The sequence below is a fragment of the Fulmarus glacialis genome, unplaced genomic scaffold (assembly GCF_000690835.1).
Source record: "Fulmarus glacialis isolate BGI_N327 unplaced genomic scaffold, ASM69083v1 scaffold18834, whole genome shotgun sequence".
NCBI classification, from domain to species: domain Eukaryota; kingdom Metazoa; phylum Chordata; class Aves; order Procellariiformes; family Procellariidae; genus Fulmarus; species Fulmarus glacialis.
The window spans coordinates 43,303-55,436 of record NW_009207631.1 but is presented as its reverse complement, the minus strand read 5'-3'; the positions used below and the strand labels follow the sequence as shown (position 1 = coordinate 55,436).

At 46.1% G+C, this 12,134-nt stretch overlaps 1 protein-coding gene across 1 annotated transcript in view; it reads left to right on the top strand.

The window, feature by feature from the left end:
* CHD2 (chromodomain helicase DNA binding protein 2) overlaps positions 1-12,134 on the top strand; it is a 54,557-nt gene that overhangs the window by 12,143 nt on the left and 30,280 nt on the right. Inside the window, exons 3-4 of the mRNA XM_009576201.1 lie at positions 3,428-3,635; positions 6,446-6,532. Of these exons, the coding sequence (XP_009574496.1) occupies positions 3,428-3,635; positions 6,446-6,532 (295 nt within the window). The remainder of the gene's footprint in view (positions 1-3,427; positions 3,636-6,445; positions 6,533-12,134) is intronic.

Genomic DNA, 12,134 nt, shown 5'->3' with positions numbered 1-12,134 from the left:
TTTATAGGAGTTTCTCACTTCAAGGGAGTTACTAACGGTCCAACTGTAGCTTTCTTGATGTTCACGGGTGTTTCTCTGCTGAATTAGGAGGGGGGTGGACTGGTTGAATCATGATTTTGCGACAATTATAGCGTATCCCTCACTTACAGTTTAATTGAAAGTAGGTCTTGTTTGGATGTAACTTAGGGGTATTAAAGCAGGGCATATTCCAAAAATAGCTTCCGAAAAGAGGACTTAAATCTCCAGTTATGTACAGTGTAACACCTGACTTGACATATAATGTTGCTAAACCTTTATACTCTGTTGACAGGTAGAAATGCTTCCTGATTGTCTCAGTGATAGTTAGAAAGGATTATTTTACGGAATTAGCCTTTTCAGTTCTCTTTTTTGATTCTATCGATGTAGAAATAAAGACAAGCACATATCCGTTTGCCTTGATAACAGGTTGTTTATTAAAAAAGAATTATTTGCAACAGCCTTCAAAAGGACATACCACTTCGCATCTACTTTTCTTTCCTTCGTAGGTCAAGCGTGTGCATACCTGTGCATGCAGATGTGTATGTCATCTGTCTCTGTCACTAGAGAAGTCGCCCTCCTTTCAGATGACACAGTTCACATCTTGAAAAAAAAAGAATTATAGTGTCCAGATAATGTTGTGGACAAAGCACGTGAATTATGGCTATTAATGTGCAGAAAGGCTGTGTCCCTGTGTCCTTGAAATAAAGCTTAGGGCCTTGAGAAACAAAGAGCTCCAGAGTGGGAGGAGGCCAGTAATTACTGTTCTGCCTTTAAACAAATACTGCCAAAACTGTCTGGCCTCAGTCTAGCCTGGGTTGTTATAATTTCTTCCAGCTATTGCTAATAAATCTGATTGAAGAAAAGTGTCTTCCTCTTCGTGCATCCCCATGGAACACGGGGTGCCAACTTGACTCAACCAGAGCCTGATGTTGCCACTTTGCGTTGTGACAGCAGAGGTTTGGATGCCTCCAGATCCCATGCTTTTGCAGAGGTCGAGTTCCGATCCCCGCAGAAAGCTCAGCAGGACAGTGTCCTGCCAAGCTCTGCCTGTGGAAACCGGCTGTCCCCAGAGCTGCTGGAGCGTCGTTTCCTTGAGTGGTGTGGCAATGCTTCCTAATAAAATTCCCTTGGTTTTCTTGAAAAAACCCTGGAACTCTGAAAATTCGCCAACAGAGAAGTTTCATCACTCGCTCTAAGTAGACTTGGTTGCAAAGCAATGTGGTTGAGTGGGACGTTGGGAGCAGATGTCAGCAGATCTGTGGACGTGCCCAAAGAGATGCTGTGCAGAGAGCGGCAGGCGAGCAGGGAGAGATGCTATGGATGGTGCTGGCAGTGGGGCATAGCAGGAGAGCACAGTGAAGGAGGGCTGTGGTGGAGAAGAGGGGACTGGAAGTTGCAGAAAACGTAGAGGAAGGGACAGGCAGCAGCAGGGTGTAGCGAGACGGCTGTGCGCGGGGTTGTGCCTTTGGTTGTCATGGATGGGAGTGGGGCAGGAAGGAGTGACCGGGTGGCTTGGAAGGGTGGTAGTTCAACTCGATTTTCCAGCCGTGCTGGGAGGGAGCGATGCGATACCCCCGTCTCCTTCGAAACCAAGCTGGGATGATGAAACCAGCAACCATCGGTGACAGCTCGCCCTCCGCTCCTTCCTGAAAAGGCTCTGTTTCTGTTACTTCAGCCTTAGAAATTCTCGCTCACCGCTGTTTCTTTTTTCCCTGCGCATGCTGCACCCTTCCATTTTAGGACTTGCGACAGACCCAGAGCAGCAGCCGCCACTGCAACGAAATCGCAAGATGGTGGAAGAGGGATGGCTGTAAAATGGCGGTTGGCGGCTGGGAGCCTGGCTGCGTGCCCTGCGCTGGAGGGATTTCTGGAGCAGGTTCCCGCGGCGCTCGGCTGCTGCCCTCTGCCCGCTCCCTGGGAGACGGCAGCCGGGAGCTGAGCTGCTTCGCGGGGAGGCAGGAGCAGCTCTGCTGATGCACGAGCTGCTGGGGGCCAGCCCTGTTAGATTTCACAGATGTCTTAAGAATTTTTGTCTGAGAGTGGGAAACTTATTTCTGTGGTGTAAATTAGCCCTATTTGTATGTGGATATACCTATGAATAGCAGCGGACTCTAGTCAGATCCCATCTCTATAGCATGCGTTGATTTCTGTAGAATTGTATGTAATTGTACACGTGCTTTTGCTTTTTTGTCTTTGTATTATTTCTTTCTTGAATTGTGAAATCAGAGCAGAGCCTTTGGTGTATCTTGTTACTTCGTGGTTTTGTACAGAAAAAGAAAAATTAAAAATACGGTTTACCTCTGCAGAGTTTTCCTGACTCTTCTTTTCATGATGTTGTATCTGCAGCATGCCCTTAAATATTACGAAAGCATCTAGCTGCAGATCAAGAGCTGACTTGGAAAGAGATGCTCCTTGTTCAAAACATTTGTAGTATCGTTATTGCCGCACTGCATTTTGGTTTGTGACAGAGTGGGATTTGTAATGCTGCCTTACTAGCATATATATTATATGTTGTAATGAGTTTTCTGTTTTCTTTAATTAGATTTTCAATTAAAATAGATGTCGGAGTGATTGGGCAAAGGTATTTGAGTATTTTGGCCACCTAAAATAGTTTGACCTCTCTTTGTTTTGTTGAGGAGCCTGCATTTAAGTGAATATTCTGTATATTAACCCATTTTAATGTAAAGGAAAAAAAAAAGAGAAATACACCTATTTGATATTCTGCTCTCCCATTATTGGGTACTTGAGAAATGCAGTCTGCACAGCACTAGTGTAATTCTTTAAACAGAAACTGCCCCAGCCTGTATGTGCCTGTATAAGCTCCTTTCTGCAGGTCTGTTGCTGAATTTATTATTTTTGCAAGAAACATTATATTTACTATAATACGTAGTATTATGCATACAGTATTTGGTGCTGGCCTCTTTCAGAAATTGGATGTTGGATTTGAACTACCGGCCGTACTAAGGTGTAGTGGAGAGCCATGCCGGAGCAACTGCTTATCTTTAATGTAGCAGGATGGTCTGTGGACACTCCAGCTCCCAATATATCTTATTCTTGCTTACTCTGAGCAAGCCAGATCCTCCCTGGAGGACCTGTGCTGCTGGTATTGCTAATGCTTCTCTTCATGGTACCACCACTATTTTTGTCTTGGCTGATGAACAGGAGATACTGTACGGTGATTTGGAGCCTGCACTCTTGCCCATGCGTTCAGGGCCTGTCCTGGGAAGGAATTGTTTCTGCTTCAATATGCCAGTGCAGGGTGTCCGTTTGGGACAATGTGGTTCACACTTGTGTTTAGGCTATTCCAAGTCTATCATTGTAGCTTGGACATGGCCCAGGTTTGTTTGCTGCGTATTTGAAAGCTGTGACAGTACAGTTAAAATGTAATCTCTTCTTTCTCTACCATCAGTCACTCAGCATCCGAAGAAGCCTCTGGCTCTGACTCTGCAAGCCAGTCTGAAAGCGAGCAGGGCAGCGAGTCAAACAGCAGCTCGGAGTCCTCTGAAAGTCAGTCTGAATCCGAAAGTGAATCAACAGGTTCGAAATCCCAGCAGACCCCTCCTGAAACCAAAGAAAAACCGGCCTCTAAGAAGGAAAGGATAGCAGATGTTAAAAAGGTATTGCCCCTGCTGCTCTGCATAGCCATGTTACCCCTGTACCCACCACGAAAGGGCAGAAAGCAGGATCTTAATGAAGCTGTCTTCAACTTTCAACTTTTTGCCACTTTGCACATTGACCAAACAGCCTCTGCCCTCTGGTGTCCCCAGGTCACTCGTTGGCTGTTTGGTCTGCGTGCTTGTGCCCCGCTGGTGTCATCCTTGTGAGCAGGAGCTTGTGTGTTTGATAGGACAACCCTTTTGGGCACCGCATAGGTAGCAATGGGGCTGACTGGTGTGAAAGAGGGGCAGGCGCCTGTCATCAATACATGACCCTGTCATTTCATCCTCTCCCTCTGTCTTTCCACTCCTCTCTCCTGTCTCTCCTCTCCCTCAGAAAGTAGTAAAGCTTCCCCACATGATATATAATCAGGAGAATGCTTGTCTAGGATTTGGGCCACTTTGGTTTGTTTCCATCACTGTCTTCCTCTTTGAAAAAAGTAAAGAAATAAAAGAGGAGGAAAGAGAAAGCTATTTAACTTTTATTATTTATTATGTCCAGAACAGTGGTTCTTTGCTGTGTTTTTTTTCTGCTACCCCCTAGCAATACCCCTCTTCAAATAGCCAGGTTTGCCCTCTACCTGTTGCTGCACAGGAGGAAAAGGGATTGCAGGTGTTTAATGCATGTGGTGTCCCTCTGGTTGGCGAGCACCTGCCCAGTGCAGAAGCTGTGCCTGCTTTGCCTGAGGGATGGAGGCACCTGAGTAACACAGTGTGGTGTGAGGTGAGAAAGAGGAGCCCAAATACCCATTTGGAGGCAGGAACTTGGTGAACTGAGTTTACTTGGAGGGAAGAAAATCAGGTTAGGTCAGCTGTGGTGTTTTTTTTTTTTTTTGTTTGCTTCTTTGTTTGTGGTGTGTAACTATCCTGTTCTTCTTAGCTGTGGTTTGCACTTTGCACAGCTTGCTCATGAGAGTGAGTTTTATGGAGAAAGTTGCTATGTGTGTAAAGACTGAGAAGGACAGTGCTTTCAGACTGCGCTCCCTACCTACTTGCAAGGGAGAAGTGAAGGAGTTTATTATCAGCTTCTCCCTCTCACAAATCTCTAGGCTGTTGGCTTAGGTCGTGGCTAAATTTCCTGTGTTCAGACTGGCAAGGAGGGATGCGTTTGTAAGGCAGTTGTGGTAACACAATATTCAAATTTCTGTTTTATTGTTGATAAGTGGGGACTGAAGGAAGTTTTCTCTTCCTCTGTGGGCTTCTAAGAGCATGTCCCTAACAATAAACATTAAAATTATCCTATGAGGGAGCACATCCATACGCATGGTGATAATTAGCATGGATGAAACATGAAAAGGTCAAGGCACCCTCTAATAAGAAAGCCTCTCCCTTCCTTAATTTCTCTGTTAATGGGTGTTTTCCTTAGCTAGTCTAACCTAGGCATGTTGATACCTGTTCCGCTTGAATAACCAATACAATTAATTATTATATTATTGTTTATTTTGTATTTCTGTCTAGATACACCCATGAAGGTGAGGTTAATTTGCGTTAGGTGCTATTCAGATTTGTCATGGGAGTCGATCCCTCATCCAAAAACTGTGCCATTTAAAAGATGAAAAGACAAGTTCTTCAAATGGTTTGGGGAGTATTTTGAGTTTTTCTTTCATGTGAATTTATCTCTGTACTCGTACGCCCAACAGATACACACCTACACGGTCTGTCCCTTGCAGTGTTATCCCATTACTCCTTTAACAGTAGCAGAAGAATTGGTGGACTGCAGCCTTGTATTCATCACGCTCTCAATCCCAAGTCGCTGCTGCATCTGGCAGTGTATTTTGATTTCCTTTCCCTGCCAGTGGCTTGCAGAGACATTTGAGGACCAGAGGGAGAGAGAAGCAGAAGGAGAATGAATAGGTTTAGAAAACTGTAAGAGGATAAGCTCTGCTGAGGGAGAGAGGGATTGTTGGTGTAGGTGTTTGAAAGGCACGTTGGTGGTTTGTATCTGCCCTGTAAATCTTCTGGTCCTGTGTCACCAACACAGCTCTGCATTCATGTCCCTCAGGGCATCAGTTCTTGTCTCCCCCTTCTCCTCCTGTCCATCCAGCAAGAACAAATGCATGCTGTTATACACAGTGTATTAAACTATTTAGGGCCTGGTTACAGCAAATAGAGCACGACTATTCCCAGTAGTCGGTTCTGCACATCCACGTGTCCTGCGCTGCCAAACCGCATTCGCATCAGTGCATTCAGGAGAAGAACCGGCAGTCCTGCTACCTTGCCTCGCCAAAGGACAGGGTGCCCTGGTCCATTTGCCATCCAGGCTGGGCCACAGAATTCACTTTTGAAGTTGCTGCTGGCGACGTCTCGTCACCGGGCTCGCCAGGCAGCTGGTGGGGTTTTCCCTGCAGAAAGGGATTGTGGTGGAAGCTGTTAGCGACAGTGAATTGTCCCTTTGTGTTGGTACATCCATTCATTCCACATGTGAGGTGTTGCCACGTTACTTTCAGCATGATTGCTTGCAGAGGCTGGCTATCTCAATGCTCTGTCCTTCAGCCTGAATGAGCTGGAGAGTAATTTGTACCCTGGTGGGAAGAAGAACCACTATAAAGATAATGCTGAGATAAAACATACTGCTTTAGAGTGTTACCAAATACCCCAAAATAATCATAATCCTTTTCAGCCAGTTTTTTAAAGTGTCCATCTACTGGTTGCCAATTCCCTCATGGTTTTATGTTGATTTTTTTTTAAAAAACATTCACCATCAAACTTCTCTAAAATGTCAGAAATAAGTGGGGTGAAGCAGGCCTTCTGATGGTCTGTTTATTTTGCAGATGTGGGAAGAATATCCTGATGTTTATGGGGTTAGGAGGTCAAACCGAAGCAGACAAGAACCGTCGCGATTTAATATAAAAGATGAGGTAAGGAAAAAAAAAAAGGTTGAGGGATTACTGAACATATAAAACCAACCAAACCCAAAGAGCAAAGGCAGGTCTCGTCTGCATTGCCTTGTAAACACCGAGTCCTAGCTTGGTGTGTGGATGTTGGAGCTCACAGTTAAGGTCCCAGTCCTGCAGTTGGATCCGCTTGGCCTGAGACCTCTGGAGTGAGCGGGACACTGCGTGGGCTGAGATCTGCATGCACTGATCTGATTGCTGGAATGGGGCGTAATGCAAGTCATGCTTTGCTGTAGGAACGTCCTGGAGAGAATGAGACTGTGTAAAAAAACAAAACCAAAACAAAACACAACACAGATCCAACCAGGAATAAAGGAAACTTCCCAGAAGCACCTCACAACAACAAAACAGTCATTGTTGCCCATCCCGGAATGAATCATGCTGATAAATACATTTGTGTGTATTCAGCTTTATGAACCATCACTTTTCTTTGGTTGAATATTGGGGAGTCTCTTATTGCTTCAGTTGGAGGTGACAGTGGTCAAAGCCTGGCAGACAAACCTTCTAATTGTTCCTTTTTCAGAACATTTTTTTTTTTCTGAAGATGTAGGAATTAGCTGCGACCTTCATTTGCATCTAACAGGCTTTCTGCACAGAGCTTTTCACCTGCAGGTCTTCAGGAAGGTTGAGTAGCTATGGCAGAGGGGAAAGAAAACCAGAGACAGGCTTAGACCAGAAGTAAAGCTTGGGGCTTACGGCTAGGTACAAAAACATGCAGTTGGGAATCTGAAAATAAGTAGCCAGATTTTCAGCCCCGTGGTGCTCTCTGACGGTCAGGCTGTTTGTGCTTCGCCGCCAAAATGCGTGTTTGGATGCTCGAGGGATCCAGGTCACGCGGCAAACACAGGTCTCTGGCTCCTTGCTCTGGTGCGTTATCGCTGAGCCTTACGGCACCCCCAGTGCCACCGCCTGCCCCCCCCAGACTCCTGTGCTGGATGGTCCCGCATAGCAGCAGGTTAGGAAGGGGCTTGTGGCACATCATTGACTTAGCTTTTGTTTTCCTTTTCAAGTTCGGCAAAGCCCAGGCTCACTGGCCGCCTCTCTGTGCGATGCCCCGGCATGCACTGTGCTGGCGATGTCACACCCACCACAGACCTCCGCTGCAGACCCGAGTGCCCTGTTAGGGGCTCAGGTAAGTCCCGTCTTTTTTTGTTTTACAATATTACGTGGTTTTGCAAATGTTGTTTTCTTTTTCGATATCTTTATTTCCTACTACTTAAGGTACGATAAAGTTTAAAAAAAAAAAAAAATCCGAGATGTAAAAACTTTGCTATACCACAAAATATTGTAAAAAACAAAAAAAAAAGGCCTCCAAATGATCCCGCTGCCACTTTTGTGAAATGGAAAGCCAAGATTAACAAAATTGGACCACCCCTTTCCTCCCTCTCTCCCCAAAGCAACACTGACTGGTCCCCATAGGGCAACTCCCATCTGCAGCAGAGTCCGGTGGAGGGTGTGACGTGTCAGGAGCAAAGTGCTGGGGCCTCGCAAAGAGCAGGAGGAGATGGAAAGACTTGCTTTTGGAAGACCTAAACACCAAGAGAGAGGAAATAGCATAGCTCGAGCCTGCATGGTGCTGAGCACTCCTTGCTGCTGCTGGAGCTGGCAGAAACCCAAGGCGCTTGACACCTCTTAAGATTGCTTTTTACCTTTACAGGGTTAATCCTGTCACCAGTGACCTGCTCTTGTCGCTTGCTGCTTGGGACTTCCAGCACAGTGTCCAGGAGCTTTTAATTGTCTTCTTCCCTAACGCTTCTCTGCAGTATTAGCAAACAGCGTCGCCCAGGCAGCGTGGCAGGCTCCGAGTGCAGAACAAGAATCAGCCATCACACCTCCCTGTGACTCACCCTCGTTGGGGGAGATCGCACGTAGGTGGAGATGGTTCAGTTTTTGTGGCACTGTTCAATCGCTAGTCTGTCCTCTGAGACCAGCAGTTTGGGCAGGGTTATTTCTGTGTTAGAAATGGTTGCCTCTGGGAACTGCCCGGAGGCCACTGGGCACGTTGTGTAGGTCTCTGAGCTGCAATCGGAGAGGGTGATAACTTGCGATCAATACTGAGGCATGGCCTGAAAGATCAGGAAGCGAAAGCGTGGTTTTGCATAGGGGTACAGAGCTGCTCAGAGGACTAGAGCTGCCTCCAGGAATAAGAGCACATGTGAGTTTTTTAGTAAAAACAGTACTTGCCCATGCATTTTCTTTGCAGTTAATAAATCAGCTTCAGGTTTCAGCCAGGGTGAGAGAGACATGCAGAGCCAGGTGCCTTTCAGGGTATTCTGGGGCAGTCAAGAAATAAATGTGCCCAAAACAGACACAATCTTTTTGCTATAAAAAGGATGGTTTGAGATTGGAGTTAGTAATAACTGGCACGGAGCATCTTTTCTGTGAGAGAGAGGCCACAAGTCATGCACCAGAGGTGTTCCCAAAATACAGTTGGTTTTATTATTGAAAAAAAAAAATCTGCTCCTTTGCATATTGATTAATGCTTTGCCTCACGTCTTTGCTGAAATTTCAAACACTGGCAGTATCACTGGGGAGAGAGCTTCAGCAGACATAAGAAAACTAACCTGGCAAGCTGAGATTCTCCAGCTGTTCTGGAGCACTAGAGCGTGGCCTCTGTTAAGCCTGAAATGAGAAAATCCTCACTTTGACTTTAGTCTGAAATATTTCTTGCCTCTCTTTAAGCAAGTCTTCATCTCCCCTACTAGGCAGCATGAGGTGTCAAAAGGCTCTCCTGGTCCATGCCAATGGCCTTGAGTCTCTGCTTCTCCTGCCTTGGGCCAGCAGTGAGGACACTCGTGGACAATCTGTAGGACCAGAACTTTAAAGCTGCTGCTGCATTGCCCTGCTTGGTGCTACGTAGGCAGCATTGTTATGTTTTGTACAGGACTGCTCCACGGCAAAATACAGGATAATTAATCTAGTAAAAGCGTGCGCATTGTTAAGTGCTGGGAGGGAAAAAGAATAAATTAGATGGGAGGCGTCAATGAGGCATGGAGAGGGAAGGCTGATCCCTTCAGCTGGAGGTGGGGAAAGCAAATTGTAAGAGGCCAGTTCCTACTTCCAGTTGGAAGTAGTGGTGCCGGAATAAGTTGGGCATGTTTATAGGGTTTGGTAGGGAAAAGGGGAACTAGGGGAGGCAAGTCATCTTCCCCCTTGGCCACAGCAGCAGCACCCCAGAAGGGCAGCCTGAGCCCGGCAGAGTTTTGCCAGCGCTGGTACTTGGGCTCTGAGAGCGAGGAGTGTGCACCCGCCATCTCTTGCTGGGCTGACAAAAGCCCTGTTGGGGACTGGAGCTGGATTTTGTCAGCTTAGCTTATGTTGTTCAGGGAGGTGACGTTATTAAAATTCAAGTTGCATGCGATTTCCCAACCGGTCTGCTTCCTGATGACGGTGGGTGGCAGGCTGGAGTGCAGATGGGACCTCAGGTGCGTGCTCAGGACCTGGCGTGCTCCCAGCTCTCTGGTTATCATCTGCGAGGAATTTACCACCAGCCCAAGCCTGTGGGTTGATGTTGATAACGGGGTGTTACAAGCACGAGCTCTGTTTGTGCTGCAGAAGTGCAAATCTCACCCTTGGGATGATTTGAGCAAGTCAGCATAGAGTTTTGCAGCTGGCTCCCAAAATGTGGATTGAAGCGGAATTAAGATGTTGCTAAAATGTGCTTATGTTTTTTAAAAAAAAGTATTATTATTTCTGAATAAAATGGTAGAAAGCAGCTTTCAGCCAGGGGCTGGAGCCTGGCACCCCAGGGTCAGGGTGCCAGGAGGAGTTGGTGAGAAGGAGGGACGGGTCGGTGGTAGGCGAGGGAGCGGGGAGGAGAGGCTGAGTCACCGGTGGCTGCGCGGGGCTGCAGGCACGGCGCTTCCCGGCACTCGGGCAGGGAGGATGTGGGAGCACAAGGCAGGCAGATGACTCAGGCTGGGGACTGGCTGTGTCAAAGGAGATAGAGCTGGGGCTGACGCGCATCCAAAAAAGACAATGGTGTCTTTGAAAAACATAACTGAAGGCGGCTGAATTGCAGTCACAAGTTAAATTTTTCAAGGCAGAAAAAGGTGAGGAAAAGACAAGTCATTAAAAGATGAGCATCAGCTTTACAGAAACAGCGGCAGAGCAGAGGGAGAGTAGAGGCATTAGGAAAATGGACACTAGAAACTTGAAAAATGGGATTTTGACAAAGAAGTGGAGTTAGTTTCAAAGAGCCAAAGGTTGTATTTGGTTTCCTCCAAATCTGATCTTTTCTGACGCAGAGCGGAAGAAAAATCCACCTCTCTTGTGGTTGGCAAAAGAGGGACAGCTCTCAAAAAACATGTCAAAATTGGTGCACTTCAGAAAGCGGATGTTAAAAGGGAAAAAGAAAATTGAGGACTTTTAAGCTTTGCTGTGTCGATACTGAAATCTGTGGAATGCTCGGCTTATGTTGCAAGGGTAGGTAGGGCTTTCCGTGGTGTTCACCAGCCACTTGCTTCCTGGATGCTTGGTCTATGAGACAGGGATTTCATGCAGGGCTGTGAAACAGGTGGAGGAACACGCGTTCATAGTAAGATACGATGCAAGAGGTGTTATTGCGTCACATGTAAATTTGACACCAAACCGCAGTGAAATTCAGCAAAGCTCTTGGTCTAACGTGGCATCCAGTATTTCAGTATATTTTAATGGAAACACTGATGCAAGTGAGAAGGAGATTTCTGTTGGTGGAAGGGAAGCTGGAAAATGGAAATAAAGGATGCAGAAAGAAAGCAGAGGGGTGGGCCATGGCTCTCCAGAGCCTTGACTTTTTCATGTTGTGGCTCACGTTGTTTCACAAAATTCTTGTGTGAACAGCTGTTGGTTGTAAGCTTTGCTAGTTTGTAGCTAGGAGGGTGGTGGGTGTACCAGGAGATGCAACCTAAGGTACCTGTGGTGATGGACAGACGTTACCTAGAGCTAAAGCTGAATATGCAGCAAAAAGCAGTATGAAATGGAAGATTTCCAATAAGTGTGTAGAGCAAGCAGTCTTGGAGACTACTTCTATCATTTTAATACTCCTTTAGAAATCTCACATTGGTTTCTTCAGTTTTTTCCCTGCTGATTTGTGTTTTCTGGGGCAAGTATATAAGACGAAGTCATCTGTTGGTTGAGGGGTGTTATCTGTGTGGTAATCTATTTTTACGATTGACTAGTTTTTACGAAAATGGGGTTATGTACAACCTGCCTAAAGATTTTTTTTTTTTTTTTTTTTTTTTTTAAGCTATCTCAGTCTGTAGGAGTTAATGACGCCCACATTTAAAATAGTACATCAAGTAGTTAGAGTATCTCTAGATATATTTAGCCAGAGAGACTTCACTGGTGGAGACTGGAGGATTAGGAGGAAGGAAAGCAGCAGGGCACGGCTCTGACCCAGTCAGGTCCTCAGCAACTCAGGAAAGTAAGGACACTGTTGTGATGAGAATATTGTATTTTTATAAGAATTTCCTTCCTTATAGGAAGTTTCTCTAATGAAGGCAGAGATCATAGTGCATTTGTGTGGCTGCAAAAGTTTCTGCCATCACAGAAACTAAGCCTGAACGCCCCCAAATATTGCAAGATT